This window comes from Phocoena sinus, chromosome 19, assembly GCF_008692025.1.
Source record: "Phocoena sinus isolate mPhoSin1 chromosome 19, mPhoSin1.pri, whole genome shotgun sequence".
NCBI classification, from domain to species: domain Eukaryota; kingdom Metazoa; phylum Chordata; class Mammalia; order Artiodactyla; family Phocoenidae; genus Phocoena; species Phocoena sinus.
In genome coordinates, this window is record NC_045781.1 from 39,766,362 (window position 1) to 39,778,724 (window position 12,363).

General features: G+C 35.2%; 1 protein-coding gene across 1 annotated transcript in view; it reads right to left on the reverse strand.

Annotated features, from left to right (window-relative positions):
- The window catches only part of TERB1 (telomere repeat binding bouquet formation protein 1), a 42,515-nt gene that overhangs the window by 19,918 nt on the left and 10,234 nt on the right, over positions 1-12,363 (reverse strand). Inside the window, exons 6-11 of the mRNA XM_032613937.1 lie at positions 12,156-12,271; positions 11,930-12,052; positions 7,356-7,508; positions 5,801-5,932; positions 4,190-4,315; positions 2,897-3,054 (exon numbers count right to left, since the gene is read on the reverse strand). Coding sequence (XP_032469828.1) covers positions 2,897-3,054; positions 4,190-4,315; positions 5,801-5,932; positions 7,356-7,508; positions 11,930-12,052; positions 12,156-12,271 — 808 coding nt within the window. The remainder of the gene's footprint in view (positions 1-2,896; positions 3,055-4,189; positions 4,316-5,800; positions 5,933-7,355; positions 7,509-11,929; positions 12,053-12,155; positions 12,272-12,363) is intronic.

Here is a 12,363-nt window from a genome sequence, read left to right on the forward strand (position 1 = left end):
GTCAAACTGAATGCTTAAAATGTGTGATTACCATTGTATGTAAATATTATTTTATTAAACATTAAAATATTTTTAGAAAAAAGATAGCTGTTTAAAGCAAAAATAATATTACTGGACAGTTTATGACAAATGTAGCAGTAAAACGTATGGCAATAGCACAAAGAACAAATGGAAATGTAAGCACACTACTGCAAAGGTCTTACAATATTACATGAGTGGCATGATATTATTTGAATATAGACCATGATGAGTTAAAGATGTGTATTATAAATCCTAAAGCAATCCCTTAAAAAACCAAGAATATTTAGCCAATAATCTAACATGAAATATAATAGAATATTTAAAAATAATATAAAAGGTGGCAGGAGAGCAGGAATAAAAGGAACAAAGAACAAATGGGACAAACAGGAAGCAAATAGCAATATGGTAGACTTAAACCCAAATATATCAGTAATTACATTAAATGGAAATGGAATGATCACATCAATTAAAAAGCAGAAATACACAGGATAATAAAGACCAAACTATATACTGAAATCCATGCTAACTATAAAGACATAGGCTATAGGTAAAAGAGTATGTCCAGAGACTTCCCTGGTGGCGCAGTAGTTAAGAATTCACCTGCCAATGCAGGGGATATGGGTTCAATCCCTGGTCCAGCAAGATCCCACATGCCACGGAGCAACTAAGCCCATGCACCACAACTACTGAGCCTGTGCTCTAGAGCCCACAAGCCACAACTAATGAAACCCCCGCGTCTAGCGCCTGTGCTCCGCAACAAGAGAAGCCACCACAATGAGAAGCCCGCCTGCGCACCGCAACAAAGAGTAGCCCCTGCTCGCCGCAACTAGAGAAAGCCCATGCACAGCAACGAAGACCCAATGTAGCCAAAAATATATAAATTAAAAATAAATTTTAAAAAATAGAGTATGTCCATCAACTGATTAAATGGATAAGTAAAATGTAGTACACACAATGGAAAACTCTTTGGCCATAAAAAGCGATGAAATACTGATACATGCTGAAAGATGAATGAGCCTTGAAAACATGCTAAGTGAAAGAAGCCAGTCACAAGAGACCACATACTATGTGATTCCATTCTTATGAAATACCCAGAATAGGCAAATCTGTAGAGTTAGATAGAAGATTGGTGGTTGCTTATGGCTGCGGGTCGGAGTGTTCAGGGAAATAGCTAAAGGGTACAGAGTTTCTTTTTGAAGGAATAAAAATATTCTAAAGTTGACTTTGGTGATTATTGCACATATCTGTGAATAAAAACTACTGAACTGTACACTTTAAATAGGCAAATGGTATATAAATTACATCTCAATAAAGCTATTTTTTTATAAAAGGAAAGAAGTACTGATATATACTACAACATGGATGAACCTTGAAAATGCGCTAAATGAAAGAAGTCAGTCACAAAAGACCACATATTATATAATTCAATTTATATAAAAAGTCCAGAATAGGCAAATACAGAGAGACAAAAAATAGATCAGTGGTTGCCTAGGGTTGGGGGAGGATGGATGGGGGAATACAGAGGGTGACTGCTAAATGGTATGGAGTTTCTTTTCTGGGGTGATAAAAATGTTTTAAAATTAAATGTGGTAATGGTCACACAATTCTGTGAGTATACTAAAAACCAATGAAATGTATACTTCAACTGGGTCAATTGTATGGAATGTGATTTATATCTCAATAAAGCTCTTACAAAGATATAAATGTAGCAGGATCCTTACTCTAGAGTTGGTTACACTGGTGAGAGATTAAATATTTTCTAAATGTCCATCAATAAAAGACTAGTTAAATCAAATATGGTAATCTATGATATTGAATACTACTCAGTCAGTTAAAAGAATAAAATTACTATACTAAATTAGATAATGTGTTTTTATTTTTTTTAATGCATGCACATACAAAGACACAAAGCATACATACATAGTAAAAATATGGAAATGGGGCTTCCTTGGTGGCTCAGTGGTTAAGAATCTGCCTGCCAATGCAGGGGACATGGGTTTGAGCCCTGATCTGGAAGATCCCACATGCTGTGGAGCAACTGGGCCTGTGAGCCACAACTACAGAGCCTGCACTCTAGAGCCCGCGAGCCACAACTATTGAGTCAGCATGCCACAACTACTGAAGCCCGCACGACTAGAGCCTGTGCTCAGCAACAAGAGAAGCCACTGCAATGAGAAGCCCACACACGGCAACGAAGAGTAGTCCCCGCTCGCCTCAACTAAAGAAACCCTGGGGGCAGCAACGAAGACCCAACGCAGCCAAAAATGAATAAATAAATAAATTATTTTTTTAAAATATGGAAATGCGTGTATGTGTATATATACATACATAAACATGTGTATATATATAGTTGACCGTTGAACAACATGGGGCAGTCGAAAATCCACATATAACTTTACAGTCAGCCCTTCATATCCACAGTTCCACATCCATTGAATCAACCAACCTGAGAGCCTGAGACTGTGTAGTGCTGTAGTATATATTCATTGAAAAAAATCCATGTATGAGTGGATTCAAGCAGTTCAAACACCTGTTGTTCAAGGGTCAACTGTATGTGTGTGTATATATATACACACACATACAGAGAGAGATTATTACTTCTCCATTCTTTCTCCTTCTTGAACGCTTATTATACAAATGATAGATCTCTTGGCTCTATCTTCCATGTCTCTTATTTTTTCAGTCATCATTTCCACTTTTTAAAAATATTTTTTTCTGTGTTCAAGGATGATTCCTCAAGTATTACTAATGAATTTTAAATTTAAAACCATTAAAATAAAAAGTAACTTGGCAAGAAAAATATTTTACCCTCCAATCTGCATTATTAAAAAATATTTGAAAGAAGTTCTACATTCTTTGAAACAAAGAAGCCAACCTCATTTCCTTCTCTTTCAAGCTGTTCTATTCTGTGTAGAATTTCCTTCGCTTTCTTCCAGTAATCTTCAAGATTCTTCTCTTTCATATTTATGTCCTTTAATTGTTCTTCATTTTCATCAAAAGAATATTCTCCTAGACTTAGAGATAACTTCTCAGCTTTATAATATGGGAAAAAATAGGAGTTTATCCATTACTAGAAATGTTATTTTAACACTTTAAATAAGGACAAACTCATACCCCATACCCCCTTCTCTAAATTTTGCACATCCGAACCATCTTAACTGCCTAAGTGGTACTGAAAATAAGTGGAAAGCAAGTGCTTGGCAGAGGCTGAGGACACAAAGAGTCATAAATTAGATTTTACTCTTCAGAATTATAGAGAAAAGAAAATAGCAAGAAAACATGTTATGCTAGGCATATAAACACCCTCAGGTTTATGGCTACTGGTTTTAGTTTTTTTTTTTTTTTAACACAGTTTCCATAAAGTGGTTCCTTCCTATATTCTTTTAAATTCTCTTTTTACATATTGTGGCAGCAGTTTTCTCCCAAAAGACCAAAATCCTTATCATGGCCACTTCCTCTATGCTTCAGCCATCAATTCCTTCAATGCACCAGGCTCCCTCCTCTCACAGGACATTTGTGCCTCACTGTTGCGTATGCCTGAGACACTGGACCATAACAAACTCCCTTCTTTTCACCTAATTAACTCTCTACATTCAGATCTCAGATGAAGAATCACTTCCTCCCAAAGCCTTTTCTGCTCCAAGTCTAGGTCACAGTCCCTGTTACAGGTTAAGATCTGTGCTCCATCCATTCTTAACCTGTACGTTAATTTATAATAACACATTCATTTTTGGGATTATTCAATTACTACCTATTTCTCTAGTTACACTAAGCTCTGTAAACACATAGACTATTGTTTCTTATCACTGTATCTCTAATGCCTAGCACAGTGCCTGGCAAATAAGAGACACTCAAACATTTTTTAAATAAACAAATTAAGGTACTTTATGTTATGATTTAATCATAAGTCACTTGTAGCCCTCAAATTTAAGTCCTACAGCTAAATCTGTCCACACTGCATTAAATAAGTGAATTATCTATACTGTTGTTCTCTTCCATATAAGTTTTTTACACGCTGTAGTACTCTAGTTGTCACGTCAAAATTATATAATCTGCTTTTCAAATGTAAGAAGAGCTTGGGAGCTAAAGGGGCTTGGTTCATCAAAGCAGATATAATTCTCTTGCATAAAGTTTGGTTGGTATTTTTTTAAAGTAATAGTAAACTTACTAATTTTTTTGCAGTTGTGAAGCACAAAAGTGGCAGCTTTGTTTAGTTCCTCGTTCTGAGATTCAGTTAAGACTTGTATCATGAGTGGAAGCCCATTGCTTTTAAAAAGGTCATACTGATTTTCCTCTGGAAAACACATCAAAGATTAAAGCAGAAGATAGTTACTTTATTTATTTATTTCTTGGCCGCACTGCGCGGCTTGCAGGATCTTAGTTCCCTGACCAGAGATTGAATCCCGGCCCCGGCAGTGGAAGTGCAGAGTCCTAGCTGCTGGACCACCAGGGAATTCCCAATAGTTATTTTATCTTAAACTATATGCATGAGGTCATAATTCTTCCTTGTGATAATTATGAACATAGTTCAAAATTTTAAATACAGAAAAACAAAGTTTAAAGGTATTTTCAATTTAGAAAATAGTCTACTTATATAAGATACCTAAGTCTCATAAATGATAATCTCTTAAACACAGTGATAAACACAGCCACAGAGCACTGTCACACCTCATAAGAGTAAAGAAACTGCCCTCACTTGGTTTAAAAAAAGGTTTTGTTGTCAATTATACCTCAATAAAAAAATAAAAATTAAATTAAAAATTTTAAAGGTATAGTGAATCCTAAATTATACAGAGGTGAAGAGAAAGTATAGAGAAATAAACGAATGGAAAGAATGGAAAATGAGGGAAGAGAGGGCAGAAGAAGCAAGAGAGAATAAAAAGAGGGAAGTGGAAAAGTGGGAGGAGGAGAGAGAGGAGATTGGAGGAAGAGAGAAAGGAGAGAGGAAAGTGAAAAGGGTTGGGGGACTTCCGTGGTGGCGCAGTGGTTAAGAATCCGCCTGCCAATGCATGGGACACGGGTTCAAGCCCTGGTCTGGGGAGATCACACATGCCACGGAGCAACTAAGCCCGTGCGCCACAACTACTGAAGCCCACATGCCTAGAGCCTGTGCTCTCCAACAGAGAAGCCACCACAAAAAGAGAAGCTACTGCAATGAGAAGCCCATGCACCACAATGAAGAGTAGCCCCCTCTTGCTGCAACTAGAGAAACCCCACGTACAGCAATAAAGACCCAATGCAAAAACAAAATAAATAAATTTATTTTTTAAAAAAAGTGAAGAGGGTTGGAAAGGAGGAAAGTGGAAAGAGGAAGAATGGCAGGAAAGTGGAGAGAAGGAGAAAATGGGAAGAGAAAAAAGAGAGAGAGGAGAGAATGATAAGTAGAGAAAGAAAGAACTTTCTAAGGTTTTCAACAAGGAAAAACAGGATCGTATCTGTGCAGCAGTGTGAAGAGTGGATTGAAAAATGGAGATAGAAGGAAGAGGACACAGGGAGGAATCTATTGTAATAACATTGGTGACAGATGTTGAGGGGCTGAGGGCTTAAACGGGGAAAATAGCACTGGAATTAAGCAGAAGGGAATAAGGAGGGGTAAACAGAAGTAGAGCCACAGGTCTTAGGGACTGACTGAATGCCACGGCTGAAGAAGGATGAGGAGCAAAATGACTGGTTTGGGGATTAGGAGAAAGGCAATACTTTTAAGCTGGGTGGGTGGGGAGGAATAGTGTATTTCCACTCCACCGTTTTAACTAACACACAAAATAAATCCAATACTTACCACAATCCTCTGTACAATGACCAACAGTAAGTATGATACTAAATTTTTCTCCTGAATCCAGACTTTCATGAAGCAGTAATGCCAGAAGTTTTGAAACAATGTGGTACTTGGATAGTACTACCCCAAAAGTAGCTAAAAAAGGAAAAAAAGAACAAGTACAAACTTAAAACGTATAGCTAGACATATAGTATTTTCCAGATATTACATTATACTATTTTTCAGATCTTATCCTGGGAGAATGACATTATGTATCTACATAATATCTAAAATTCACATCTCATATAACATCTAATATATATGTATATATATGTGTGACTATAAACAAATTCATTGTAATAAAATGGTGGCTTATATAGCCCTCATTAATTCCTCTTCCCATACTAAAGACATTATACTAAAGCAAGTTTTTTGAAGAATGCTTTCTTCTAAGTTGTCCTGCATAATGTTGTGAATATGAAGTAATGATACCACCTTCCTAAAAGCTACTTACTCTCACATTACATTCCTCGTCTTATCTAGATTGACAGTAAAGTCCTTCCTATGAAATCGATTCCTGCCTGTCATTGAAATACACTATTAACTGGCCATAGTTCTACTGACGTTAATGATGCAGTGAAGCATACCTGAAGCTATACTGAGATGTGAAAAATTCAAGAAGTCCACCAATTTAAGCTACACTTCTCACAGTTTTGTTCTTTGTGTGTATGTGTGGTGTTTTTTTTTTCTTTTTTAACAGAGTTCAGAGTCTAACTACTGACAGCAACAAAAAGGTTGTGAATTCCTCAGCAGACTACATCTTAATAATTTTTGTATCTCTAGAGCTCACATAGAGCCCAGCACATAGCAGGCCCTAAATAACTGATTTTTTAAAAAATGATCTATTTTTTTCAGTTATTTGTGAATGTCGAGAGTTACAGAGATTTATAGACTATCATTCCTCAGTATCTGTACATGTGAGAAGCAGCCATGAGTTCAAGTGTGGTTCTGTTACTCACTGGTTACAGTAGGGTAAGTCTATCTCACGCTTATCAGATAGAGGCATACCTTAATTCTTTATCTCACTTTTTAAAATCTGTAAATTGGGCTTTCCATTCCCTATGTCTCCAAAATGTCCCTTGATTTCTCATCTAAATTTTTCTTTTTATCACAAGTCGCCAACAGCACTTTATTTTTTCTTTTCAACATCCTGTTCTGCAGCTTCCTTGGCCCTTTTTGCCCGGATGCCAAACAGCCGGGCATTGGCACGGGCCATGTGGAGTAAACTTTTTCATTTAATGCAGCTTTTTAAGTGAAACAAGGGTTTAGGACTGACAAACTCTTATCTTGATTCTATCATCAAACCTGAAGTCAGAAGACCTAGATTTGAATTCTTAGGGAAGTCACAACCTCCATGAGAAAATAAGGAGTTGGACTAGATAATTTCTAAGTTTCTCTCCCACTTATGAGAAACTGGAAGTCCAATCCATGTTAGCGTTCAATCTATCATTTTAACATTCACCATGCTGAATTGAAGCAAAATGCAATTGCAGAAAAATTACTAAGTGTTTTCACTCACGATTATCAGCAATACATGCATCCACTGTCTTTGTCACCACCACTGCAAGCTTAGCACTGGAAAGAGTCTTGTGTGAATCAGATTCCAACTGCACAAGAACTTGAGACAATATATCCAGTCCACCCACAGATATAAAGTATTTCTGCACGTATGCTTAAGGAATAAAGTAGCAGAACTATTATACTTCAAACAAGTATATGGTTTCATTAAATTAATTTGCACTAAATATAACATTAACTTGACTTTTTAAAATACTTACTAAAAATCCCAAAATGAAAAAATGAAAACTCCAATCTTTACCTGTGCATATACATAATCACAAGATTGATTTTATTTACTTACATAAGAAACTCACTTTGACATAGTACAACTACATGTATAGCACAGTACTTCTTTCTTGTATGTTAGATATCTTGTTTCATTTAGCAAGAACTGGTATATTTTGCAAGAATGACATTATTAAATTCAAGTCCTTCAAGAGCTATAAAGAATAGATTCATTCATTTAGCTTGGTATTACAATTAGCAGGCTGACTACTTTCTGAATTCCAACATAACTCATTCCTCAAATCTGAATCAACAAAGGGCAGAGAAAATTAACTGTTTCAAAAAAACCACATATTTCATCCATCTTATTTAAGCCTAATTCTTTTACTTCTTGGAGCATAAAAGTATAACATATGGTTGAGAGTCATAACAACTATTCCAAGCAAAGACTGGATGACAGATACATTTTTAAAAAGCATTTAGTCTTTTGTTCCCCTGTAGGAAATGATTCTGATGGCAAAGTACCCCACAGGTCTGTGAATTCAACAGCCCCTATCCCAGCAATGGGCATATAACAAATGGATATATGGGCTAGTGATTATAATTCTGTCACAAACCTTCTTCCCAGTCTACCCTAGTACCACAAATTGAGCCAGGATGATTTAAACACAAAAATTACTTTTTGTATTGTTCAATAAAACACAAAAATCTTAATCTAAAAAAATCATGTTCAAAAATTTCTACATCAGAACAGAACTGTTAGGAAATGTTATTTAAGGATAAGCAAACATTTTCAATATTATGGAGACTCCAAAATAGGCTTCTTTACTACAAAGTATTTTCATTAAAAAAATCTTTAAAAAAGGAAGTATCTTAAAATTCTTAGATGAAATTGGGCACTATGTTACCACAAAAATTTTCATTTATAGTCTATGTAATGAAAATTCAGGCTTATAAGCAGAAGAACATCCTAGTCTACACCTCTACACTGAATATTTCAAATTACTTCTAATCTATTTCATGTCAGTTTGCTGAGAGTAATAAGGTCTTATAAGTAGGACACAGCAGTATTACTCATCTAAGTTGGTACTTAAAGAAAGAGGAAATGTCAAAGCATCATGGAAATAGATTTCAATTTTTGAAATTATAGAGATATGTTCCTTTGCATGTGAAACGTGACTATTTGCTTTAAACATCTGAATATAGATACACACCAGCAACGTGTGAGAAGGTTCTAGTTGTTCCACATCCTCATCACTATTATCACTAGCCTTTCTACTTTTAACCATGCTAGTTGGTGTACAGGGCTATCTCCTTGGGGTTTTCCTGGGTACAAGTTCTTTATCAGATGTACATTTCACAAATATTTTCTCCCACTCTATAGCTTGCCTTTTCACGTTAACAGGATCTTTTGAAGAGTAAAAGATTTTAATTTCAGTGCAGTCCAATTTATAATCTTTTCTTTAGTGGCTCATGCTTTTTGTGTCCTAAGAAATCTGTCTACTCCCAAATTATAAAGATTTGCTCCTATGTTTTTGTCTAGATGTTTTATAGTTTTAGTTCTTACATTAAGGTGTAGGGATCATTTCAAGTTAATTTGTGTATACTGTGTAAGGTAAGGGTTGAGCTTCATATTTCACAGATAGATAAGTACTTTTTCCAGCATCATTTGTTTCTACCTTTTCCAACACAGAGTTACTGTGGCACCTTTATAGAAAATCAACATTCGTAGAAAATCAATCATATATATATGTCTATTTCTAGGTTCTCTACTTTTTCCATTGATCTATGTCTACACTTACACCAATGCTACACTCTTGATTACTGTATAGTAAGTATTGAAATCAGGTAATATAAACCCTACAATTTTGTCCTTTTTCAAAATAATTTTGACTATCCTAGCCCCTTTGCATTTCCATGTAAATTTTAGAATCAGCTTGTCAATTTCTGCAGAAAAGCCCGTTGAGATTTTGATGGGGAGTGCCAAGAATCTAGAGGTGAATTTGAGAAGTGACAGTATAACAATATTGAATCTTACAATCCATGAATATGATATCTCTCCCATTAATTTAAAGTTTTATCTCAGCAACGTTTTATAGTTTTCAGCATATAGATATAGCAGATGAAATCATTAAATGTACCCCTAAGTATTTTGTTTTTTTTATATTATTGTAAATGGCAGTTACTTTAAGTTCCCAAGTGTTGCTAGTATTTCTGTATATGACCTTGTATCCTGCAACCTTGCTAAAATCACTTATTAGCTCTGTAGCTTTTTGTAGATTCTTCGGACAATCATGTCATCTATGAATAAATACTACATTTTCTTCTTCCTTTTCAATCTCTATGCTTTTTATTTCATTTTCGTGCCTTACTGCACTGACTTGGATGTCCAGTCAAATAATGAGAGTGGCCATCCTTGTCTTTTTTACAATCTTAGGGGGAAAGCATTAAGTCTTTCACCATTTAAGTATGTTAGCTGTAGTACTTTGTAGAAGCCCTTCATCACATTGAGGAAGTTCCCTTCTATTCCTGGCTTACCAAAATCTTCTGTCATGAATGTATGTTGAATTATGTGAAAAGCTTTTCCTGCATCTTTGGAGATCATATAGTTTTTCTTTTCTAGTCTATGTATATGGTGAATTTCCTAATGTTAAACCAATCTTGCATGCCTAAAGTGAATGCCACTTGGTCAGAATATATTATCCTTTCTATATATTGCTGGATTGATTTGTTAATATTTTGTTATGGATGTTTGCATCTATGATCATAAAGGATATTGGCCTACAGTTTTCTTGTAATGTCTTTTTCAAGATTTAGTGTGGAAATAATGCTGCCCTTAAAAGTTTGTTGGGAAGTGTTTCTTCTACTTGTATTTCCTGGAATAATTTATGTAGAATTTTTTTTCCTTAAATGTTTGGTAGAATGCACCAGTGAAGCCTTTTTTCTTTTCTTTTATTTATTTTTGGCCGCGGTTGGTCTTCGTTGCTGCGTGCAGGCTTTCTCTAGTTGTGGTGAGTCGGGGCTACTCTTCGTTGCAGTGCACGGGCTTCTCATTGTGGTGGCTTCTCTTGTTGTGGAGCACAAGTTCTAGGCACGTGGGCTCCAGTAGTTGTGGCATGCGGGCTCATAGTTGTGGTTGCAGGCTTATAGTTGTGGCTCGTGGGCTCTAGAGCACAGGCTTCAGCAGTTGTGGCGCACGGGCTTTGTTGCTCTGAAGCATGTGGGATCCTCCCGGACCAGGCCTCAAACCCATGTCCCCTGCATTGGTAGACGGATTCTTAACCACTGTGCCACCAGGGAAGCCCCAGTGAAGCCTTTATGACCTGGAATTTCCTGTGTTAAGGTTTTAAACTACAAATTCAATTTCACTATTAGATATAGGAATATTCAGGTTATCTATTTCTTCTTGAGTGAGCTTTTGTAGTTTGTGTCTTTCAAAGAATTTGTCCAGTTCATTTAAGTTATCAAATTTAACGGCATAAGGTTGTTTCTACTATTCCTTTGTTATCCTATTAATATCTGTTAAGATATAGAGATGTCATCTCTTATCTCTTATAATTTGGGCCTTCTATTTCGTGGTTAGTCTGGGTAAAGGATCCATTTTAGTGATCTTTTCAAAGAACTAGCTTTTGATTTAATTGATTACTCTGTTCTATTTCATTGATTGCTAATCTTCTCTTTGTTATTTCCTTTGTTATGCTTACTTTGAGTTTAACTTGCTCTGATTTCTAGTTTCTTAGGTGGAAACTAATATAATTGATTTGAGACCTTCCTTCTTCCCTATGCAAGCCTTATTGCTATAAATTTCCATCTAAACACTGATTTTGCAGCATCCCACTGTTTAATTTTGTGTTTTCATTACCATTAAGTTAAAAACATTTCTAATTTCCTTTATGATTTGTGATTCATAGGTTTGTATTTTTATTTTGATGTGGGTTTTTTTAGTACTGTGTTGCTTAATTTCTAGATATTAGGGACTTTTCTAGATGTTTTACTTTTATTAATTTCTAATTTAATTCTATGTGGTCAGAGAACACTCTCTGTGGGTTTTTACAGTTTTGCTGTGTAGGTGTTCTGTTTTGTGAGGATATATGGGAAGACTCAAAACTATGCTGCCACCACCATCTTCCCATAGCTTCTTAACAATATCTATTTCTAAGATTTTCTATGTATAAGATTTTAACTTATACAATAGTATAAATGGATCCAAAATGACACAACTTACTGGAATTCATTAATTCAATAGGTTTTTGTTATGCTTTAAAATATGTTTTTTAAAGTATGACCTAGAGAATAATGAATACTTACTGTTATTTGCAAGAGTGAGTCCAATAAATGAGCAAATAGGGCGAATTATCTCAGGTTTCGTGCAATTTATTAGCCAGTCATTAGCATGTGGAAAAAGTGAAGAGCAAAGCATTTGATTTTCATCTGAAAGGAGAAAAAGGCAATCATATTTTAATATACTTGGAAAATATCAGTTTTTTATTTGTTTTTATCTTTATTTTTATATGTAAATATTTGAGAAAATTACCATTTTGAGGATTGTTGACACAGACACACAGAGTACTACACACTGAAGACCACAACTGATAACTCTGGAAAACATTTTCATCTGACAAATTCAACTCATATTTTGAAAGAACTGTCCTATTAGGTTAAATAGAAAAGGAAGTAATTAATACAAATGTGTTAAGGTCTTAAGAAATCAATAATTAATAACAAGAGATGTATATTTACTT